At 34.2% G+C, this 24,326-nt stretch overlaps 1 protein-coding gene across 6 annotated transcripts in view; it reads left to right on the plus strand.

Annotated features, from left to right (window-relative positions):
- Nucleotides 1-24,326, plus strand: part of DPYD (dihydropyrimidine dehydrogenase) — a 793,145-nt gene that overhangs the window by 177,465 nt on the left and 591,354 nt on the right. For all 6 annotated transcript variants that reach the window (XR_012000747.1, XR_012000748.1, XM_072754539.1 and 3 more), the window contains one exon: nt 17,583-17,670. Coding sequence is in view for 2 of the 6 variants with exons in the window: in XM_072754539.1 (XP_072610640.1) it covers nt 17,583-17,670 (88 nt within the window). In the remaining 4 variants the exon portion in view is untranslated. The remainder of the gene's footprint in view (nt 1-17,582; nt 17,671-24,326) is intronic.

Here is a 24,326-nt window from a genome sequence, read left to right on the forward strand (position 1 = left end):
CCTCTGAGAGTTTATTTTTAGGTTTTTTTTTTCTTTTTTTTTCTTTTTTCTTTTTTTTTTTTGCCACATTACTGAATCTCTGTGTGATGGGAGATGTCTATAAATGAAATAATCAGGGGCAGGTGTTCCCTTTACTTGGGCAGTGTGTATTATGGGAATATAGTAGTGCAGACAAAAAAAAAAAAAAAAAAAAAAAGCAATTCAGGCCAAGCTTCCTCTTTGGGTATTCATTTGGTAAGGCTATATGGAAAATGATGATCATTTTTTTCTTCTTAAAGAGATTGTACAATTTATATCCCTTTGGAATCCACAGTGAAACTTTGTAAATATTATAAATATTTCCTTTGGAAGCAGATGTATATAAGATGCATGTTTTTCAAGTTAGCTTATCATAAATAAATACTTTATATACTGTATTTAGTGCTGAATTATAGCTCTCTAAATTACTTTTAAATATATGGAAAGGGGAAAGTCTTAACAAGGCAAAATATTTCTGTTTGTAGTAAAGGGAAGTAAATTACCTTGTAAAAATTTTAATTTTCCCAAGATAGGAATTATATAAATCCTCAAAATTCAAGCTAGTGCATAGTCCTCCTTTTATCACTATTATTACTCATTTATTCAACTGACATTTGGTGAGCACGTGGTTGGGCTAGCTGCTGGAAGTAGTGGGACTAAATCAGCAGTCTCCCTATCCTTGTCAGCTACCCTCCCAGACACTCTCCTGCTCCAGGCACCAGGATCTTCCTTCAAACCCTCCAGCCTGCTGAGCCTCCTGCCATGTCATGGCATTTGAACATCTGTTCCCTCTGCCTCCTCCTTTTCTCTTCTCACTCTAGGTGATTTCTACTCATCCTTCAGATGGCAGGAAGAATTTCCTGGATCCCCTAATCTCATTGCTCTATGCTATCATAATCCATCTTTATTTGCAGTGAAATGTTTGTTTGTCTGTTTGTTTAACCCTAAGCTACAGAGGAAATATCTGTGTCTGTTTGTTTTACTAGCCATTATTTTCTCTTGGCCTTGCACCTGACAAGCTCTCAACCAATATTTGTTGAATGACTAAATGTTCTCCTGAGACCTATCAGCCATTTGCAGATACAGTTAATTTAAAATATAATTATAGTAAAATGTGGGGATGTGAAGAAGCAAATTAATAATCTTTACGAAGGGAGAGGAGGTAATTGAGGCAGGCTTCTTAGGAGGAAATGGTACCTATGTACATCCTGAAGGATACCCAGGAATTTGTCAGTTGAGAAACATGAGTGAGGAGTTTTGCTTGTGTATTGAGGGAGAAGCAAGAGCAAAGGAAGGAAAATGGGAAGAATATAACATACTTAAAAATAGTGCTTTTGGGGCAGCCCGGGTGGCTCAGTGGTTTAGCGCTGCCTTCAGCCCAGGGAGTAATTCTGGGGTCCCAGGATCGAGTCCCACGTCGGGCTCCCTGCATGGAGCCAGCTTCTCCCTCTGTCTGTGTCTCTGCCCCTCTCTCTGTGTCTCTCATGAATAAATAAATAAAATCTTTAAAAAAAATAGTGCTTTTGCATTCGCATTACCAAAATCAATATTATACTATCGTCTTATATGTAGAACTTTAAGAGATGTTTCTCTTCAATAAAAAGGATTTGTGCACTCACTATGCTGGGAGAACAGATTAATAGCTTCCTAGCTTGCAAAGCAGTTTGCAATCCCTCTCAGTGGGATTGTTCTGAAAAGTTCACCTTAAAAAAATATCAAGAAGGGAACAGGTGGAACTTTTCACAGCTTGAATGAAAATGTGCTGCATAAGAAAAATTTATTCTCCAAAATTATTTTTTAAACCCGTTTCTCTTTCTCTTTTGGTATAAAGTTGAAAATTTAGATATCTCATCATATGAAATGCATTCATGTACTAGAAGATTATCCATTTTAGATGTGTGAAATAAAGGAGGCAAAAAATTATACCTCTATCAGAGAGCTTCCCTTAGCTAGGGGAATTCATTTGCCTCCTGGCCTAATCCCACCACCCTGGGTTCTACCTCTTTTCATTGTTGAGATATAAATTTGCCTACACTAACTACCCAGATGCAGAATTCGTTACTGAAGCAGACTCACCAAAACTATTAATATGAACTAAAGAAGGAATCACTTGGAGAAATGAGGTAATAATTACGGTGGTCATTGCTAAATGTAACTCATCTTGCTACTGAGGTATCCGTGGAGATCACTTCATGCTTGGTTTTATAGTGTGGCTGCTGACTTCCTTATGAACCTTATGAATGCAGTAGCACTTACATCTTACATATTTATTTCTCATCTCCTGGTTACACATTTTTTTTTTCCAAAATGATACCATTTCACTTCTGTATCCTGCAAGCACCCTTTAATTGATTGGAAGATATTTTTCAAAATGTTTCCTATGTTTTACATTTATTGAGCAGCTACTATTAGTCTGACGTTGTTGGTATTCTTCATGATTATCTCATTTAGTTTTCACAGGAACCTACATGGTAATTATTTTACAATTTCCCCATAAATCTGTGCTTCCCTCCCAGTAGTTATTGAAAAACAGTGCTACAGAGAACACATTTATTCCATTGTATTCTCCATTGTTCCTAGATAATAATACATTCAATTTACAATGATTTACATTATTGAGCGTTTACCATATGGGAGGCACTAAATGTTTTTTTTTTTTTTATGTTTTTACATATGTTAATTTCTTTAACCCTCCCTAGAATGATATAGTATCTAGTCTATAATTAGCAATTTATGGGTGGAAGCTGTGGACACAAAGAATTTAAATAACTTTTCTGACATTACAAAGCTAAAAAGTGATAGTTTTAAATCCAGAATCTGGGCAGCCCGGGGTAGCTCAGCGGTTTAGTGCCGCCTTTAGCCCAGGGGCCTGATCCTGGAGACCTGGGATTGAGTCTCACGTCAGACTCCCTGCAGGAGCCTGCTTCTCCCTCTGCCTGTGTCTCTGTTAAAAAAATAAAATAAAAAATCCAGAATCTGTCACACTACATTATCTCTTAAAGTATTGTTTTGTGATAAGTACCTAATGGATGGTGTATGAGTAAAAGAAGAGGGATCAGTTAAAAGAAGAGACCAGCCGTTTGTGGTCAAGGTAAATCTAGAAGTATTTGGGCAGAGAATCTAGATACTTCCAGTTTCTCATATGTCTTCCTCAAGTCCTGTATTACTTGGCCTGTCCATAAGAGAAGTATATACACACCAGAACACACACACACACACAGGCTGAAGAAACAAATCCATTTATTGAGTTTTTAGAATTATGCTGGCATTGAAGATAGAGGAATGAACAGATGGGGGTGCCTCTAAACTTGGGGCAAGTATGTACTTCTCTCACCTCTCCATAACCACATCTTCACATCATAATAATGTGTTTTCATGTCTCTGCTTCACTGTGAGCCTCTTGAAGGCACAAACCATGTCTTACTTACTCATCTTGGTATTTTTACCATCTAGTGAAATACCCAGCAAATAACAAGTGCTCTGTAGGTATTTGTTTGTTGAGGAAGGAGGGATGGAAGGAAAGAACAAAAAAACAAAGAAGATAATATGTTACGATCCATAGACCATGAACACGTTTAAGTTTTACCTTCACTGAAATTCTTCATTGATCTTTCTTAAATTTAATGGTGTATATAACATACCATGACAGCATTGTCAGTGTTACAATGAAAAGCATAGTCGATGGCATTTTTTACTTTTACAAAAATATATATTATTTGCCCCTTGCTTTTTTATTTTCTTGTTTTTACAGTTTATGTTAAGCTGTAGGCAGCTAATTTTGATTACCATGTTCAAGATATTATTTCTGAACATTATGTCCTTTGGCCTCTAGGCTAATTTTTTAGACTAATTTTTTATAAAAATGTTCTGATGATAATCAGGCCATCATTACATCAGTTCATTTTCCAAGCAATACCATTGTCTGAAATTGTGGTCCACCTTAAGATATAAATTAAATTGAAAAGATTAAGCATTTATATTTTTATCTGTTTTTCTCCCATATTCATTAGTTTCCTGAAATTTCTGCTTATTCTTCATGTGCAATGTCAGCATTGAATCTTAAGCATAAACTCCTAAGGACTGAAATAATGTTTAAGTCACTTTATACAGAACCTAGCAAGAAGTCATAGTGGTCTGCACAACAGCTTTAATGGGGACAATTTTAGTCTTTACTTTTTTGCTACACTATATAATGTTCCAAATGTATAGTGACATCATTATTTTGGGCTTGGTCATGATTATGGATGTGAAATAGATTTTTATTTTATGTATTATGACTCATATTTGTGACATTTCTCCAGAATGTTCCTAATTACTTTTATTTTGTCAGTCTGGTATTTCTTTAAAAAAAATGTTTTATTTATTTATTTGACAGAAAGAGAGAAGGGGCAGGGAGAGTAGTAGAGGGAGAGGGACACAAAGGCTCCCTGCTGAGAAGGGAGCCAGATGTGGGACTCGATCCCAGGACCCTGAGATCATGGCCTGAGCCCAAGGCAGACACTTCACTAGAGCTGCCCATGCAGCCCGTCAGTCTGGTATTTCTATTAGATGATCTTTGTGATTTCTTGTTAGGTAATTATCAGAAAACGCTTTGTAAAAAATAACATCTGTAAGTATTATTGCTAGGCACCTTGCGAAGTAAATGAGGAATTTTGTTAAATTGTTTTTAAAGGCAGCCATTTATGGAATATATTGCATAATAATGACTGGAACATGTATGACTTTTATGTATCATGTCAGAAAATCTTTCTCAGGTTCTCTGGGGCTACTGGCTATCATTATGAGAACTACAGCAGAAATGAAATGATGATACCCCACAGGCTGGGTTTTGGAGAAAGTCAGACCTGGGTAAGAGTCCTGAATCTGGATTTCACAAACTGTGGGGCAAGCCCTGACACTTATCACACACTGTGAAGATTTTGAATGAAGTAGGAGAGAAAGCTGGCAATCTTAGACTCCTAGGAGATTTTTAATAAAATCTTAATAATCACCAGGATTACAAAAATAGGAAATAAAAGATTTCAAACCTAAAACAGAGAAGGAAATTTTTGTGCCTAAGTATATTTATCTTTAAAACAAGAATAACAGGGAGCCCCGGTGGCTCAGCGGTTTAGCGCCGCCTTCAGCCCAGGGCGTGATCCTGGAGACCCAGGATCAAGTCCCACATCGGGCTCCTTGCATGGAGCCCTCTGCTTCTCCCTCTGCCTGTATCTCTGCCACTCTCTCTTCTCTGTGTGTCTCTCATGAATAAATAAATAAAATCTTAAAAAAAAAAAACCATTAAAACAAGAATAACAAGAGTACCTCCCTAAGGGGTTCTTTTCTTTTTTTAAAAAAATTTTTATTTATTCATGAGAAACGCAGAGAGAGAGGCAGAAACATAGGCAGATGGAGAAATAGGTTTCCTGCCTGGAGCCTGATGTGGGACTCGATCCTAATACTCCAGGATCACGACGTAACACTCAACCACTGAGCCACACAGGTGCCCCTCATTGGAGTCTTAAAAGAATATAGTGAGTTAATCTATATATCTACCTCATCAAGTGATTATGAAGATTAAATGAGTTAATATTTTTAAAACCAAGTGCTAGCATACAGTAATCTTATGTAAGTACTTATTCAATAAATTGAACCAAATATAAGCATTTTTTCATTATAGGTGTATGTTATTTACATAAGCTTGAAGAACAGTTATTTGAAAATGTATTTTTTCCAAACATTAACAGCAGAAACTAGCGTATTACTAAAATTCTGGCTTTTTAATCCAATTTCAAATTAATCTATTTCTAAGCCAAAGTAAACTAACCCAACCATTTTCTTACTGGAAGAGGAAATCCAAGAGACATCAGGAAGTGAATTAGCACTGCATTCTAATATGATAATTGCTTTGATAAAGGGACCCACTGAGTGTTCTAGGAGATCAGAATGGCAAGCCAGGGAGCTTGATGAGAGACACCTGAACTGAATTATGAAGCAGGCTTAAGGTGTGACTTTTGAGGCAGGGAAAGAACATGCAGGAATGCAGAGAGGGTAAGAATGACTTGAGGTACTCACAGAACTACAAGGTTCTAGAGTGGCAAGTGTTGCAGCTGGAACTGTAGGAATAAAGGAAGTAAGAGCCAATGCTTAAAGATTGTTTTGTGAAAAACTCTCCTTTAAGCAGGAAGATGTCATGATCTTTTTAAAAAAAATGTGGAGAATGCATTTGTCTTTTACTTAGAGTAATCAGCATAGACTTTGATTAGGAAGGAATATTTAAATTTAAATTTGTGCAGGGGAAGTGTTTACTTTTTACTTTTTGAAAAGGGGAAATGGCATCATTTTTGTGGAGGGAAACTTTTAGAAAAAATTTTTGTAGATTCCACACATGAAACTGAACAGTTTCAACGGGAAGAAAATCCAGATCTGGCTGTTGCTTTCCAAATCTATTCTTTCAGCACTGGAAATATTACAGTTGCTGTTGCACTTATAAAGAAGAAAAAAAAAAACTAGACAAGTTTCTTTTACATGAAGTAAGTCCAGTATATTTTTAAGTCACCATCTTCAAGTTAGCTTCAGTAAATTCTTCCCTTCACCAGCACAAACTTAGAACATAGTGGCTTTTTAATAAATAACTTTAAGTTGAATTATTCCTACTACATTATAATATCTAGATAGCTAAGATTTGGATAAATTTGTTTCTAAATTCTAGTACTGGTGAATGATATAGTATTATTTTAAGGCCAAATATTTTCTTCCGCTGTTGTTTTGACTCACTGAGTCCTTTTAGCACTTGTGCTGTCACTTACCCTTTATTTATTTGATGAGACCTGAACCTTTGTTCTGTTAGCTTTTGTGAACCACCAAATACTCAGAAGTATAAGAAGTATATTCTGTTGTTAAAACTCTTATTAAAACACTCATCTGGATCTTTCACATGACCTTTGGAGTTTTCTGGGAGAAGAAAGACTATGGGAGCATCATAGGTTGGTCTTTGCCTGGTCCATTGAAATGACCAAAGTAAAAAAAAAAAGAAAATTACAGAGGATATTGTGATTTTTAGTTGCCAATCAACATCAAAGTATGTTAATTTTAAAGTTATGTTATGCTCGTCCATTGCAAAAATATTCAAACAGTATAACATTGTATGAAGTTAAATCTATCTCAAATCTTAGCCCACTACCCTGAAGTAGGTTTACATATTTACATAAATATGTTTTCGTAGTCAACATATCACATAAATCTAGAAATAGTATCATAATAAATAACCTATTTTGTTTGTTGATTAAAATACTGTGCTTTGTTTCTCTTTTACATCTTTATTAGAAACCAGATAGAAATTTGTCAGTATTGCTATTATTGTTATATTATTTCTGAAATTGCCTTCAAATAAAGCATAAAATATAAAGTGTTTTTAGTCTTGAAAATTGCTGAAAAGTTTACTTTTAGAGCATCTATTACTAATACATATTACCTTTTTGGTTACCTTCATATAGGGGATTCACTGATATTAAGTTGAACATACACCACGTGTTTTAAAATTTGAGAAAATAATTTGCACAGCATATGGATATGTTATAAAAAATAATGTCCTTTTTCTAAGAAGTCTGGGAACATCCTGAATACAAACCAAAGAGTTTATGATACAAGTGGGGGAATAGTCCAGGTGAAGTAAGATTATTGAGTATCAGGAAAGCTATAATAAACATGGTCAGTACTGTCACCTAGTTTCCTTTAAGGTCTGTAAAGGATCAAAATATATTGAGCATCATCTAACAGCTGTTTGGAATGTGAGGGGATTCACAGTTGTGGTGAACAACAATATGCTAGTTTGAATAAAAGACACATAACTTGTCATTAAACTAAAAATGATATATTGGACTATAAAATGTATTGAGAGACTTGGATGGTTGAAAATGGCTACACGATAACTAAGGATGTAACTGACTTTATTATCGGTATATGTAGTCACGTATATATAAACTTATTCAAATTAAAATGGCATATAAATATATGTATTTTATTAATTATAAACCGTCACCTAAGGAAAGACTGTATTTGTAAATAGTATATTTTGTCAGGGGAAAGTGCTACCCTACTCTGGAGGATAAGACATTCTTTGTCACTGGGGCACCTGGCGGGGTTCAGTGGTTGAGCATTCTGCCTTTGGCTCAGTTCATGACCCTAGGGTCCTGGGTTCGAGTCCCATATCAGGTTCCCCACAGGGAGCCTGCTTCTCTCTCTGCCTATGTCTCTGCCTCTCTCTGTCTGTGTCTCTCATGAATAAATAAATAAAATCTATAAAAAATTTTTCTTTGTTACCACCTCACCAAATGGCAGAAATTGAAAAGGGGAAGGGAGAGTTTTTGGCTTTTGGCATGGCTCAGAGGATGGGAAGCTACAACTGTCTTTGGTAGATTGGAATCCGGGTTCATCTGACACCAGCTGCCACCACCATGCTGTCTTAAGTTCGACCCCAATGAGATCAAAGTCCTATACCTTAGGTGCGCTGATGCAGAAGTCAGTGCTAGGTCTACCCTGCCCTTGAAGATCGGCCCCCTGGTCTGTCTCCCAAAACGTTTGGTGACAGCATCACTGAGGCAGCCGGTGATTGGAAGCATCTGAGGATTACAATGAAACTGACCATTCTGAACAGATAAGCCCAGATTTAAGTGGTACCTTTTGCTTCAGCTCTGATTTCTAAGCCCTCAATGAACCACAAAGAGATAGAAAGATGCAGAAAAACATTAAAATAAACAGTGGAAATACCATTTTTGATGATACTGTCAATCTTGCCCTGACAGACCTGGAACCATTAAAGAGATCCTATGGTCTGCAGTGTTGATGGCCACCATCCTCATGACATCATAGATGACATCGCTGGTAGTGCAGTGGAACACCCAGCTAATTAAGAACTACAAAGGATAACAGTTCAATAAAGGATCATTTGACGAACAAAAAAGAAAAAAGAAAAAAGCAAAGGAAGAAAAAAGAAAAGAGGAAGGGAGAAATATGCCTAACACAGGCAGTGAAAATATGGAAGTATTAGGAGAAAATGTGTGGAGCAGGAATTAAGGAAAGCATTTTTTATCACATAGATTCTCATGTTTAACAATTTGCATTCCTTAGATACTTGCTCAGCTATACATCCACAATAGGATAAGTTACACCTTTAGTGAGGATATAGCCATTTTCAAACTTTGTAATATATTGTGTAGTTCAACCAGCCATCTTAGATTTAACTAATTTTTAAGAGTTTATTTTTACCTCACACTGTTAGGAAGAAGAACCAGAAGCCCTAAAAAGAAAGGATTTGGTATAAATAACTTTGGATCACTGATGAGATTGGCATGTGCTTTAGGGATTTAATTCCTGAAGAAGTGTAGTGACTTGTAGGAATTTTCTATAAACATGGATGAGCAAATATGTATGTGCCAACCACTAGCATAAATACCGAGAACCAAAGGTGAATTATAGTCTCTGTCCTAGATGGTCCTTTTTTTTTTTCTTTTTGGATTGCATTAGGCGATAGGATTTCTTTTCCCCTCATTCCTTGCATTCATTCATTCGACATTATTGGGCATGTAAAATGTACATGGTGTAGTAGTAGCTGCTGTGTGGTATACAGAGAAGAAGCACATTGCATCCAGAACTTGTCCTTGATATTAAGCTCTGGTATACTCATTCCACACATAGTAAAATCCTACTTGTGCTTCAGCCACTAGCATAAGTATCTCTGTCAAGGAAGACTTCTCTGATTATCCTGATACAGAAATAATTTCTCCTTCTTTTGAAAACTCATAAGGAGAAAATGAAGACTTACTGAATATGTTTATCGGATATCCGCTTTCTCTAATGTATGTAAATAGCAGTAAAGCATTATGCTGTGACTCTTACCTGAGTCCTTCCACATTAGAGAAAGTACCATATAACTTTCAGAGCATTTTGAGGATTATAAGAAAACCTGCTAAGTAACTAAAATACATAATATTTAGTGTGAATACATAATTTTAAAGAATTCTCACAATCAATTTCTGAAGTACAAATTATTGTCTCTATTTGCATATGAGAAAGCTGATGCCCAGAAAATTTTAACTCGTTTACCTAAAGTCTTAAAACCAATAAAGTGAAGTCAGTAATGAAATATGGGCAATCAACCACCAGAGCCTGTTGTCTTAACCTGTATTCTATGTTTTCTCAGTTAATACATTGTAAGGCTTTGGATTAACAAGCACATTTGAGTAATTAATACAGCATGTATATAAGTCTCTGTGGTGTGTTTGTGTGTGTGTATTCAGACTTATTTATGCTGGCTGTATTTAGTGTAGCCAGCTTTTACAAGGAACCCTATCCTAGGTACATGGTTTATCACTGTCTCATTATTGCAAGACAGAGAAGGCTTTTTATCTTCTCTTGAATCCAGCCACCTTCTTCAATGTCCTTAAGTAGTCTCAATCCCCACCATCTTTAAGATGGATAAAGAATGGTTTCCTAAGAGAGTGTTACCAAGAAGACCATCCCTCCAGGACATAAAGCAGAGCTTTTATCAATCATATTCTCTGGTTTTCTTGATTAAAGTCTACCTCTGTTGTAGCTGCAAGTGACAGGGATCAAATTATATCACAGGTTTTAATACCTAGATGTCTTCTGGGCAGAAAAACATTTCATAAACATTTTTATGTTTTTTTTTTTTTGCAGTCACAGACTTTATGTAACTGTTTCTGTATTATATATGAAAACATGCATGTGTGATATTAATTACTTCTAATAGTTGCAATAACTTACTTTTTATTCCAATTCAACAGTTCAGTTGTAAGTATGATCTTGTACTCTTTAAAATTTTTTAAAAAGATTTTACTTATTTATTAATGAGAGACACAGAGAGAGAGGCAGAGGGAGAAGCAGGCTCCATGCAGGGAGCCCGATGTGGGACTCATCCCCGGTCTCCAGGATCAGGCCCTGGGCTAAAGGTAGTGCTAAACCGCTGAGCCACCCGAACCGCCCTCTTTCAATAAATTTTTAACAGAAACATTGGAAATAGGGGGCACTCTTCCCTCACTGCTGCAACCTGTAGCAATCTCATTCTCCCCTTCAAGTCTCGGCAAAATTATCATCAGTACTATACATTTTGCAAATAAATGTTGTTTTCTTTACACAGGGTGGAACTTTTATTTAGCATTGTTATTTGAAATCTTACCTTATTATTTAGTATTTCTGTTTCTAATATCTTAGAGTCAGTAGATTATTGGACCCACTTCCTTTAGTTAGACTTGTTTCTCTTTTCAAACCTACTTAGTTTACCTTCTGCATATAGGAATGGTGTGTTTATTTTCCTTCGATGAATCTTCCTGCAGTTATTAAGATACTTGATTCTATCACATCCTTTTAGTTTCATCTTTGCACAACAAAAGCTTATTTTCAAGTCCCATCTTCTCTTGTAAGAAAGAGAAAAATCTAAGTTGAAGATTTTACTACATAAAGATACTCTCTTTGTGTAGTAAAATAGGACAGTATGTTAAAAAGTTTCAGAAGATGATCTGCACTAAGCTTTTATGGAAATACTTTATTTGCTTGTAGGACAAGATGTGCATGACTTTGTGACTTCTTAGGCTGTTGAGGCTTTTATAGCATACTTAATTTTTTAAATAAAAATATGGTTAAAAGTATCTTTCTAAAGAAGTGGCTATACCTAAGTTATTTAAAATGTAATAAATTAGCTTACTAATTTTAGGAATTAGTGCCTCAGTGACTACTAAGGTTATATAAGCCTTTGAAATCATGTGATACTGTAAAACCCTAATGTTTTCATCTTGACTTGAGAAGCTTCTTGAGGAGACCTTTTACTTTTTTTTCTTAAACTAAAATTGGACTCCAGGAGAGAGGATACTGTAGCCTTTTTCTAGCTGTGACTTCTTAACTGCTTTTTTCTCAGTCTTCAAATTACTCTGGCAAGGAGGCAGTGATGTTGCGAAGAGATAAGGTCAGTAGAACATCACCTTTTAAAATTCTAACCTGTCTTCATACGTGAATGGGATAGTCCTGGGTGTAAGATGGTAAATGTGTTCTAGTAGTTTCCTCAGCTGCCTTAGCCACTGGTCTTAATTGTGAGATTTCTGGAGCCTCAATACTCTGATCTATGAAGTAGAGATAAAAGCAGTCTTACTAATTTTTAAGAACCAGTCATATGAAGATAAAAAATGAGTATCAAAATTTAACTTATGTCATTTTGTTCAATTCAAAGTATGCAAAAAGTGTAAAGGTACTTTTTTAGCCATTAGTGTCTGAGAAAACCAATAATTCTCTGATATAGACTAAAGAAAGATTATAGAAAAGTTTTCAACTATATTTTATTCCCAGACTCATGATCATGATCATCCAACAAGATATTTTGAGTATTAGTTATGTGAATTATATACTGTTTTAAGCCTTGTTTGTTTTGAATTGTCTTGAAGTACCCTCATCTCAATGGAAATTTCTAGTAGATAAATAGCTCTATTTAAAAATTATGATTTAGTGTTACCCTGTAAATTAAAATAAATATTGAACGTCTTAAAACATGAACATCATTGGTTCAGCATCACCAAGGCAGAATGATGCATAGCATAAAAAATTGAGTTACTTTTCACAATGTTGCCATAGCTTCCTGGCTCAGCAGAATGTAGAAGCTTGGCCAAGATGCATATTAGGAATATTCAAAATTAGTGCCAAATACCCCTGAGTTAGTAAGAATCTATTGTGTAATCAGAGAAGCACCGTCAGAAAGAATATAGGAAAGGCTATTAATTGAATATTGAGAGAAGTGGAGAGACATTATTAGAATCTGAGTATTGCTGTTGACTACTTAATGTATCAGAACATTGAATTAGTCTCATTGTGTTCTAAACATACCAACCATCTTTTTCAGTGTTTTCCTTATAATAGGATCTGATACAAGGATTGCAAGCTGTGGAACTCAGACTTGCTTTAGACGCTACTAATCCCCCATTTCTTGATTTACACTCCTTTCTGTCAGTTTTATACTATTTTAGTAGAAATATTGCCAAATTGTGGTAGGATATTAGACTAAGTGTTTGCCTATACTGGTGATTATAGGGTAGGGGAATTAGATCCTATACCCATTTGCTACATTTCAGTTAATTAAATCTTCCAAATAAAGGTGCTAAACATCAAAGATCTGAGCCAATACAACATCAGTATTAGGAAAATATCTTAATTTTTTTCCATGTAAATACTAAGTTGCCCAGTGTGATTACATATAGACTAATAATACAGGTTATACATAGCCTGGTCAAAAAGTGCTGACTTCATTGAGCCAAACTCTAGTGAAAAACCAAAGAACCATGCCATTTTCAGGTAGACTTGTGTGATTTTTTTAAACCAAGGAAGAAATTATTATTTAAACTCATGGATTGGAAAATTCTTTAACAAGCATGGTTTAAATTCTAACTACTATGGATACTTAACAATAAAAGAAGCAGGCATCTGTTCTCAGATGTATAAAGAATGAAGTGCTTTTCATTTCATTACTTATTATAATTTTTTTCTGGTGTTAGGCTATAGAGTAAAACTCTCCAGCCTCACTAATATTTGGAAAGAGGAATCATGGCTCTCTTCCCTGGAGAAAGATCTGTATATCTTTAATAGTTTTTGTCTCTTAAGTAGCAGTACTAAAGTTTTCATTCATTTTTTATGGTCATGTTGAATCATGAAGGATTAACATTATTAAGGATTCTGTATTTTGCTTTTAATGAAACCCATTGTTATGCTCTCTATTAAATGTGGAAATGAAAAAAGTTTATCTTAGTAAAAAAATCTAAGATGTTTCATTCCTTAAAATAATCTAAAATACTACTTTTAGTATAAATATAATTATTTGGGGATTAAAAATATTACATAATTGTTTATCTGAATTAACTTTTGGCTCTTAACAACACATTTAAAAATAAGCTGCATTATAACAGTAACTTTGAAACATAAAAGGGGAATTAAATGAATGAAGATAAAAACAAGTATAATTTAAATGTTACTTCTAAGGAAAAATTTATGTAGAACTGTGGTTTACAATAATTGTTGACATATTCCCCTAAGTACTGTGTCTGTGATTTTTCATGGTATCAATCATTTAAAGCAATTTAGGTAATAACATTCTGACATGCATTTCTGCTATTTTATTTACACCATTTGCCTACATCATTGTAATGCAGTACCTTTCTGATTTGGTACAGTAAATGCACTCTGTAATATCTATTATGGCATGGTCAAAGGATAATTTATTGTCAAATAGAAAAATAGGTCAACACTAATGTCACTTGATGATCAACCTTCTCCCCCCCACCCCAAGTTTAATAAAACATCTCACCAGTATGCATTCCAGTGCAGTGGTTGATATTTTATTAGGACTACCTGGCTATAGCAGTAGTGTAATTACTGAGCTGTCAGAGTGATAAGTGGGATTAATGGCAGCCTGATGCACTTTAGTCTGCAGAGCGCTTAGAGAATTGCAAGATGGTATTATTATCAGAGTCTGCCCATTCTGGCATATTCATGGCACCAAAGAAAAAAAAAAGAATGCTACAATTCAGGTTTGCATTGCCCTGCCTCATTAACATCTGACATTTCCAACAGCTGTTATTTGTGAACTAGCTCAATAATAAAAAGGGAATTATTTGGTAAAGAGGCTTAATAACCACAACTAAAAATCCTTACATTGTCAGTGCTGTTAAGTGAATCTGTTTATGTTGAATTTAAGATTTTTCTAGAAGAACAGGGAAATATGCTGTGCATTAATTTGGCTCATTCATATCTGCTGACAATATAACTTTATTTTTTAATTGCCTTATTCAAGTTGGGTGTTAAAGAAAAGCAGAAAACTTGTGTGACTTCATGAGGGATAAGCAGAAGCTAAATGATATATGATATATATGTACATAGACATATATACACATATACGTACATATACACCAATACACATATAAAACAAATAAGTACATTTATTGCTTTATTACTGTGAGTTGCCAAATATTTTTAAAATGGTTTGATGACTTTTTAAAAATAAATTAAAAGATATTTAAGATGACATATTATTTGCTAAATTTTTAGCTATTTTATTTTACTACATCATAGGAAATCCTTTCAAATCACTAATAATGCTCAACATGCTTATCTATGTGAAGACAATACATATAATATCTCATTTCAACATCATAGACTAAATAGACCATCCATTATGCTCTGTTTGCATTGTTGTGCAATGTATGCTGCTGGTTACACTTTCAAGAAGTTCTTTTTGAACTCAGTGACAGTGTTTTAGGGGGAAATCATAAGTATGAGAAGATAGGAATTCAACTAAATGATAGATGTGAATCTAACAATGGCATTTAGAGAAATGATAGGGGAGAGGTTTAATGACTACATTTCAGAAGGACAATTGATTATGAAAAGCCTTCGGTACTCATTGTGTAAAATTTAATTTAGAGAGAAGGGTAAGGGCACAAACCAGAGAAAAGAGATCAGATTTAAAAACAAGATATTAATTAGGTGCTGAGAAATTGGTTCAGACAATGAAGAGGACTCTCCTACTCACAAAAGAATGACAAGGAGACCTGTATTGTTTTCTCAAAGGAAATGAAGCAAGGTCTTTACACATGGAAGTAGAGAGAAAATGAGCTAGCTAGTTACCTTTGTCGCTAAGCAGTGTAGGATTCATTCTCAATGAAATTCTTGGAGAATTTCTTCTGAAATTCTGATGAATGTGACAAAGTGTATCTTAAAAAGTGTATCTTAAGTTTTAGATCTCCAGGGCAGCCCAGGTAGCTCAGCGGTTTACACCCCCTTTAGCCCAGGGCGTGATCTTGGAGACCCAGGATCCAGTCCCACGTTGGGCTTTCCTGCATGGAGCCTGCTTCTCTCTCTGCCTGTGTCTCTGCCTCTTTCTCTCTGTGTGTCTCTCATGAATAAATAAATAAAATCTTAAAAAAAAAAAAGTTTTAGATCTCCAGCCTAATTCTACTCTACTCTGTTCTTACTCTATGACAGACCAACCTGTATTAATTTACATACCTTGTCATGTTCTCCAGGCCTGGGCATATATTGGATCATTCTCTTGAGTGATCTTGCACTCTAAATCCTACCCTGTTACACTTCCCTAATACCCACTCATTCTTCAATTTTCCCTTTGTGTATTCCTCTTCCCAATGAGCCCTCCATGACTCTTACCTTCCAGCACTACTGTTCTTATATGCTCCCTTAAGATACTGTTTTCACCCAAATTAACATTGACAACTACAATTGCCTTATATATTTGAACTTCCTCCAAACTGCAAGGTGCATGAAACCAGGACCATGGTGGTCTTCTTGAATTTTATATCCTCATATCCCAAGTTCTGCCATGTAACAGGGACTTATTAAATATTTATTAAGTGAATGAATAAATGAACAAATAACCCATGTTACTGTGCATGTGAAATATCATTCTAGCCATTCAGGTTTCAGTCCTGAATTAGAATTGTGACTCTTGCTGTATAGATCCAACAATGTATATCGGAATCACGTCAAAGGCTTTTTTTCCCCCAAAATACAAATTCTCATGCCAGTAACTCAGACAGAAGGGGCTCCTCTGTGGAAACAGTGACATTAATCAGGCTGGTTCTTAGACACACTAAAGTTTGAACATGTCTGTGGTCGGTTCCCCAAGAAGCATATTTTGAAATGAGATTAATATGCAGGAAGGTTATTAGAAGATCAACATCTGAACAAGAGTGAAGGAATCAGGATTGGATAGACAGCCATAATAAAGGCTGCAGTGGATCTCTGCAGACTTGTTCCCCAAGTCTGGGCAAGGGTACTGGGCCTCTAACCTCTTCATTGTCCTGTAATTGAAAGCAAGCTGCCATTGGAAAGGGGACACGACCTTGGTTGAGCCTGTTCTCTTTGGCCGAGGGCACAGCAGCCGGGGAAATGTTTCATTCTGGAAGGGGGTGGATCTGCACTATGCACTGAAGCATGTACTACAAAGCCCAGTTGCCATGTGAATAGTTTGTAGGTTAAAAAAACATCAGAAAAGTGGAGGGAGGGAGAGATGAAGGGAGGGAAAGAAGGAGGGAGAGAGGTAGGGTGGGAGACAAAGTAGAAGGGATGAAGGGAAGAAGAAAGGATGTTACAGGTGATAAAATGAGAGACTGCTTCTGTGTTTGTATAATTGTGGTCCTCAAGCCATATAAAACTTTTATCGTAAAAGACTACATTCTCTAAGTATTGTCAGTTTAGTGAGAGATCAAAACAAGACTGGTTTAGTAAATGAGTAAATGGTGTATCTTAGATAAGTATGGTACTCTTAATCTCTAAGAGGAACACAGAAAAGAGGGGTGGTTAGCCTGAGTGGTGCTATTTTATATATCTCAGAAGGTGTACAAAAAATGAAACACAGATATTGTTTACTGCTTAGAAAAAGATTTTGTACCTAACAGTAGCACTATTTTATTTGTCCTTACTACACACTAACTCTGAATAGGTATTGGGTAGATAATACATTGACTGTTAACTCAGTTACTTTATAGTTTCTTTTATCTGGTTATTTTATTCCTTAGGTGCCTGAAATGTGCAGATGCCCCCTGTCAGAAGAGCTGTCCTACGAATCTAGATATCAAATCATTTATCACAAGTATTGCAAACAAGGTAAATTCAGATTTAGCTCTGCAAGTGAAAATAACAGCATTTGATCTTGGTATCTATCTATTAAGACCTATGGTTAAAACATAAAGCTTGTCTTAGTAAATTGGGTTAAAGTATTAAGGATATGATTTTTATAGGTATGTAAAAATGGACATTTTGTTAATTAGTCTCTTCCAAGTTGTGATATAATTATTATAAAAATGCACATTCATTGTTTAATGACTTAAAAGTTGGTTTTTATTGAAATTAATGATTTTTTAATGCAAAGCACTCACTGAATAGATTGACTGTAGCTTAAGCTTGCTAAATGCTTATAGATAGGAACTGTCATTGATTAGCAAAACACATTTCAAATTTGTAAAATATCTCTATTTTAAAATATGTTTTGGCATTAAGTCTGGAACACTGAGACACATCAAGGAAATGGACTTTTCCCTGTTGCTAAAATTAAGTTAATTTGTTTAAGATTTGAAATAAGTCATAGAGACTAGATAGAGTTATAATTTAAAAAAACCTCCAAAGACCAAAAAAGAGAAAACAGGCTTTTATGAGCATGGGTAGAACAAAAGGAATTTTAATCTTTATTTTTTTGAAACCAATGTAAGCCTAAGCCCAGCTTTTTATTCACTGAGTGAATGTTTGATTGAATAATTAATAGTTCTTTTTAAAAAGATTTTATTTATTTATTCATGAGAGATATACAGAAAGGCAGAGACACAGGCAGAGGAGCCCTATCTGGGACTTGATCTTGGGACCAGGATCACACCCTGAGCTGAAGGCAGATTCTCAACTGCTGAGCCACCCAAGCGTCCCTAAACAATATCTTTTGTTTGTAAGAGGAGTATTATGAGCTCTTACCTAAGTGTCTGATGCTTTAGCAAATGGGCAAAAGCTGAAGGAAGTCTTCCCAAAAGGATGCAGAGGATTCTTCTTTCACAATGTTTGACACTTAGCTTCTAAAATGCTGTTCAAATCCAATAAGTGCTCCTTCAACAACCAGCTACCTTTTTTTTTTTTTATAAAGATCATTTCTCAGTGTCAATTATTTTTAAAAAATATTTCAGGAGAAAAATGGTGCATTTATATAGCTTAAGGATTTCAAAAGAATTAAAATTATTCCTTAGGTATATGGTGTGGTATTAATCTACATGGACATATTTCTTAGGATTTGAAGTCTAGGTTAAATTTTTAGATTGAGCACTTATTTTGAACCCAGGGAAAATTATTTATGAGAGGAAGACAGCACGTGTCTTACAAGGCTGTAGTATGAAGTAATAATACTTGTATGCAAACATCTCTAACAGTTATTATTTAACAAATATTTTGTTGATGTGGATTTATTAATTTACCTCTACATTCAGTTCATAATTTATGAGCAAAAACAGATATATTAAAAAAAAAAACCCACAACACTCTAGCCATATTGGATGTGGCTGGGCTGTGATCCATGCAATCCAGGAAGAATATTCAGTATAGGCAAAAGTAGCAATGTGAATTTATATGTGGCAAGTTTGGGCAAATGTAGTAACTCCAGTGCCGCTATGGTAGGGCCTAGATTACAGAGAAAAGAGTGATGGGAAAAGACAAGGCAATTAGACTGGGATTCAGTTGTGAAAACATTGAAATTCTATGCTCAAAATTTGCACTTAATCCTATACATAGTTGAAAAATCCCTAATGCTTTATATTTGTCTTATAGTTAAGTCGAATTCTAGGAAGTGATCTCATTTATTAACTTCATGATACCAAATATCTATCATCACAAGACCTTTGTCTTGTATGTGAAAATAAATAATTTATGTGAAACTTTTAAGTGAAATCTTATTTGTTTAATAATGACTTCATAGAAAAGGAGTGAAACAAAATGTTCAAAGTTTGAAGTCGGAAGTGTTTTGGCTAAAATTATTTCCAAGGTAGCACTCTTGAATTTAAGCATGAAGAGATATTACAGTTATGATCCATGTTAGCTAAATGTTCCCTAGATATTCCAAAGTTCAGTGGTGATATTGTGATTCTGATTAGTGTATACCCCATACGTTCAAGGTCTATACAAATTTATAGGAAAAAAAAAGACCTAAAGGGAATAATGGTATTTTTTGAGAAGTTTATAAAATATCTAAGCAAGATCAGAATCATCTCTATTTTAGGAAAACTTCCTGTTTCATTAATTTGTCAGTATTCTTTACTGCTTAATGAAGCATTTCGTTTAGCTATTTATTTAAACAGATTTTGATATGAAGAGAAGATATTTGGAGACATGTGATTGAAAATGTGATCTTTTGCCAGGCATTTAAGGAACTCTATCGTTAAGTAGTGTTTTGTTGAAGAATCACTGAAGTAATCATAAAAGGTCAGAGATTCTTGTTCTTTAAAGCCTGCAGCTTTTTAGATATTTACCAGCTGTGTACAATGTAGGCTGTCCCACATTGCTCTGCCAGTGGACCTCAACTCAGGAGGGGGATTCTTTCCAGGTTGAGAGGGTAATTGAATCGCCAGTCTCAATGAGCCTTGTGCCTCTTTGAGAAAAGGATGTCACTTGTATTGTATTGTGTTAGGTTTCTGTGATTCAGTGGAGTTTAGCCCAATACTTCCATTCTTTATTTTCTTACAAACTGGATTACAGCTCTAGTTTTCAAAGGTACACTCAATGCTATTGTACCTCCTCAGTCAGTTTTTCTCTGTTTCGTTCATGCAGGCTGTTGTTTGCAATTGTATCTCTCAATCGGAAGTACACGTTTCAGAATCATCAAACTGTGAATACTGGGTTATATTTATTGATAGCTTTCCTTTGGAAAAAAACAGTACTTTATATCAGAATGCAAGAGGTCGATCTATAAATGTAGTGAAAAAGAATGACTGTTTTTAAAAATGTTCCTTTGTTTCATTTTAAACAATAGAGATACTTTCTCTTTTTAGAATTTTTCATCAAATCGTAAAGTATTGATTTTTCCACTGATTTATATATTTTATTGAATCTGTGTGCCCAGATTTGTGTGGCTTTTATAGGTAGGTAAATAAATTTAATAATACACATTAGAGGAAAGCTGACTAAATGATTCAGTGTAAAAGAAAAAGCTCTTCTTTATCATAGATCTCCACTGAAAGTAACAAGAAATCAGAGGAGAAACAAAAATGTAACCAGCAGAATTCATTTGATAAATACTACTGATAACAATATTTTTATTTAAAGGAAGTCGTCTTGATATATGTGAATGCGTATATGTGTATATGTGTGTACACATACATACACACATGCATATTCCTGTTAAAATGTTAAGAAGCAGAAGTGCAATCAATTTACTTCATCCTCCTTTTGGGTTTGCTTTTTAATTACAATGGCTAAGTGGTTTAATGCCTTTATCAAGTAGAATGTTGATCATTTCCAGAATCATTTTCTAAAAGCATAGCTCTAATTATATCACTCCCTTGCTCAAAAAATGTTGGCTTCTCAGTGCCTAGAAACTAATGTCCAAATACATAGCCTATTATGTAAGCTATTAAGCTTTCCTCCTGCTATCATGACAGAGAAATAAGGAGATAAAAAAGTATTAGGAAGCCCACAACTTATTACTCAACTGTATTTGGAAATATGAATATTTTAGATTTATAAAATAAAGGTGATGAGGTTTCCTTTGATACATAAGGCTAGTCCCCTCACTTGTTTTGCTAGATGAGAACTAAGACAACCTCTCTCCATTCTAAGAGGACTGTCAGAGTCTTACCTGCCTGCTGCCATAAAATGGTGCCCAAGAGAACAGCTTTTAAAAACTGTTATGCTTTTAGGGGGGAAACAAGCAGATTTGAATATGCCATTTGGCTTAAATAAATAGTTCTGAATTCATGGGTCAATTTCATTTACAGTTGAGATGCCAATATTTGACTAACATGAAAGATGTATTTCTCTAGGGCTGAGTGAATTCAAGTTTTTACAACTGCTTTATAGTATGGGTCTGTGTCATTTAGTATGTTAGTCTGAGTGGGTCTTCTGACAGAGAGTAAAGTCCTGTACTTCAAATTAGCTCATCCCATTCTCCAACCCAAGTAATAAACTGGGTTTAACGAAAAAAAAAAAAAAAAAAACAAATTAGCTCATCCCTAAGTCATAAAATAGTGTTTTCTGCATATTAATTTTATCCTTTTAAAACTTGGTAAGATAGTATTATGCTTTATTAGTCCATATTGGATTTGCTTTATTCACATTTTTGCGGATTTTATTCATTTTTTTCCTTTCCTTTTTTTTTTCTTTCATATTGGAATTGACATGGGAAACTGGTTTGCTTACACTGATGCTATTGGAAAATTAACAGAAACCTAATTATTGTTCACTTGAGCGTTGTCTCTGGAAGGGGTCTGTTTTAAGGATCTTTTTATGTTTAGTGTTCAGCTAAGTGATTTACCTAAGGTTTTTTTTTCCCCCCCTATTTGGTTTTCATCAGAGTTCTTGAATCTGCATTGATGACTTAAATCATTTGGTGAAATTTCTCATGGACTTTCTGTCATCTCCTTATGGAACTCTTATTAGATATATGTTAAACCTTTTCACTTTATCTTCCATGACTATTAATTTTTTTTGTATTTTTAAAAGCTCGGCTTGCTATATCTTTTAAATCATTTTCCAAGCTTGTCCTTAAATATATAAAAATGCTCATTTTCATACTCTGGGAGTTCCACTAAAGTTTCTGTCTCTCTGATTACACTCTTTGTAGTGTCTACTGGTTCCATTCATCATTCTTTGTTTCTTCATATGTCTGTTTGTTTATTCATTCTGTTAATTTTCTTTGAAGCTTATCTGTAGATATTCTGTGGGGAATGCAATGAGTACATTTTTCTTTATAAGGGATTTATATTTATGTTCTCAGAAGACATGAAAATGGGATCCCATATTCGTTTGGTTTAACAAAAGCCAAATTTTAAGTTTTTATTTTGTTGTAAAGAGCAAAAAATCTAGACTTTTTTTTTTCTCTAAATGACTAATAATTTGAAATCTGTTGAATAATATATTTTCCTACTGTCCTAAAGTGCCACATTTATCATATATTTAATTCCATATTTATTTCAGTATATTTTCAAACCCTGCATTTGGCCTACCAATCTATCTTTGATAGATCAAGGTATTTTAATTGCTATATTGTGTAATATACATTATCATTAACTAAAGCCATTTCTCTGATATTATATTTATTTTAAGAATATCCTAACTTTTGTTGGCATATAAAACTGAAATGAAAAAAAACCTCTACAAAATAATTATTGAATACCATGTTCAGACTATAATAAAATATTAATTTAAAATTATTAATGCAAATGTATGCCCATTTTGCCTTATTCATTTATCAGTTGATATAACATTATATGAATATTCCAGAATTCAGTCATTAATTTTAATATATAACTTTCTAATGTTGAATCTGGCAAATGAGAAGATACTCAATTTACTAGTGTTAAAGGACTGGAATATTATTTTCAAAATGTCCCATCTTCTTTAATGTAGTCAGCTGAAAAAGATAAATGGAAGTTACATTGTCTACTGAATCATTAATGCTTAGGCAAAATCTATCTTGTTTCTGTTTTGTAATATATATTTTCAGGCCTTTAAAAGGTTATATTTTTACTTTTAATCACAGTTAATGCAATGTGTAATGGTAACTGCATTTCTTCATATTTGTTTCAAGAGATGAACATTTAGTTCTGGAAAACTTTTTGTAACTCAAAGTACTGTTAGTCAATTTATTACAAAGTATAAGTGATATAAAACCTAAAAGTAATATCAGTATAACTAAAGGAAAAAAGATTTCCATTATACAACTAAAGCCAATTTTTTTAAATTACTTTCTCTCTCTCTCTTTTTTTTTAAGATTTTTTATTTATTTATTTATTCATAGAGATGCAGAGAGAGAGAGAGGCAGAGACACAGGCAGAGGGAGAAGCAGGCTCCATGCAGAGAGCCCGATGCGGGACCCGATCCCAGGTCTCCAGGATCATGCCCCGGGCTGCCGGTGGTGCTAAACCGCTGCACCACTGGGGCTGCTCAACTAAAGCCAATTTTATATGAAACAAACAATACCACGTTGCTTGTGTTTGTGTTATTTATGGACACATTTAAACATACGCCTTTGTTAATATTTTTAAAACTTAAATTATTGAAAAAACAGAACACCAATATCTAGTTTTATATATGTATCTGTAAATTAAACTGGAGTTGCCACTTTTTTATTTAATATAATCAGGACAAAGAAAAATCTATATTAACATATAAGATACTATGAGAATATGTTTTAATATTAATAAGTAAAAAGAAATGTAGCAGAATCTAGATGAATGGAATTTTAATCTATCTAGCTATCTCCTTGTAGAGAAAGGAAATTTGAAACCCATCAAGGCTAAGTGATTTATCCCAGATCCCATAATTACTTGATAGAATAACTAAATTTACTTGATTTTTTTCTAGTGTGCTTTTGTCTACCTCACACTACACTATATGAATACACTATATGAATAAAGTATATTATGAGTCATTATTAAAATATAAAGTATTTAAAATATGAATGTAAAATATGAAATACAGAATGTTAAATATAGAGTATATTATATTTACATATATATAAGCAGCATAATTTCTGTTATGAGAATTTAGTAAGTGCTATTACTACCTTAAATGGT

This window comes from Vulpes vulpes, chromosome 3, assembly GCF_048418805.1.
Source record: "Vulpes vulpes isolate BD-2025 chromosome 3, VulVul3, whole genome shotgun sequence".
Lineage (NCBI taxonomy): Eukaryota > Metazoa > Chordata > Mammalia > Carnivora > Canidae > Vulpes > Vulpes vulpes.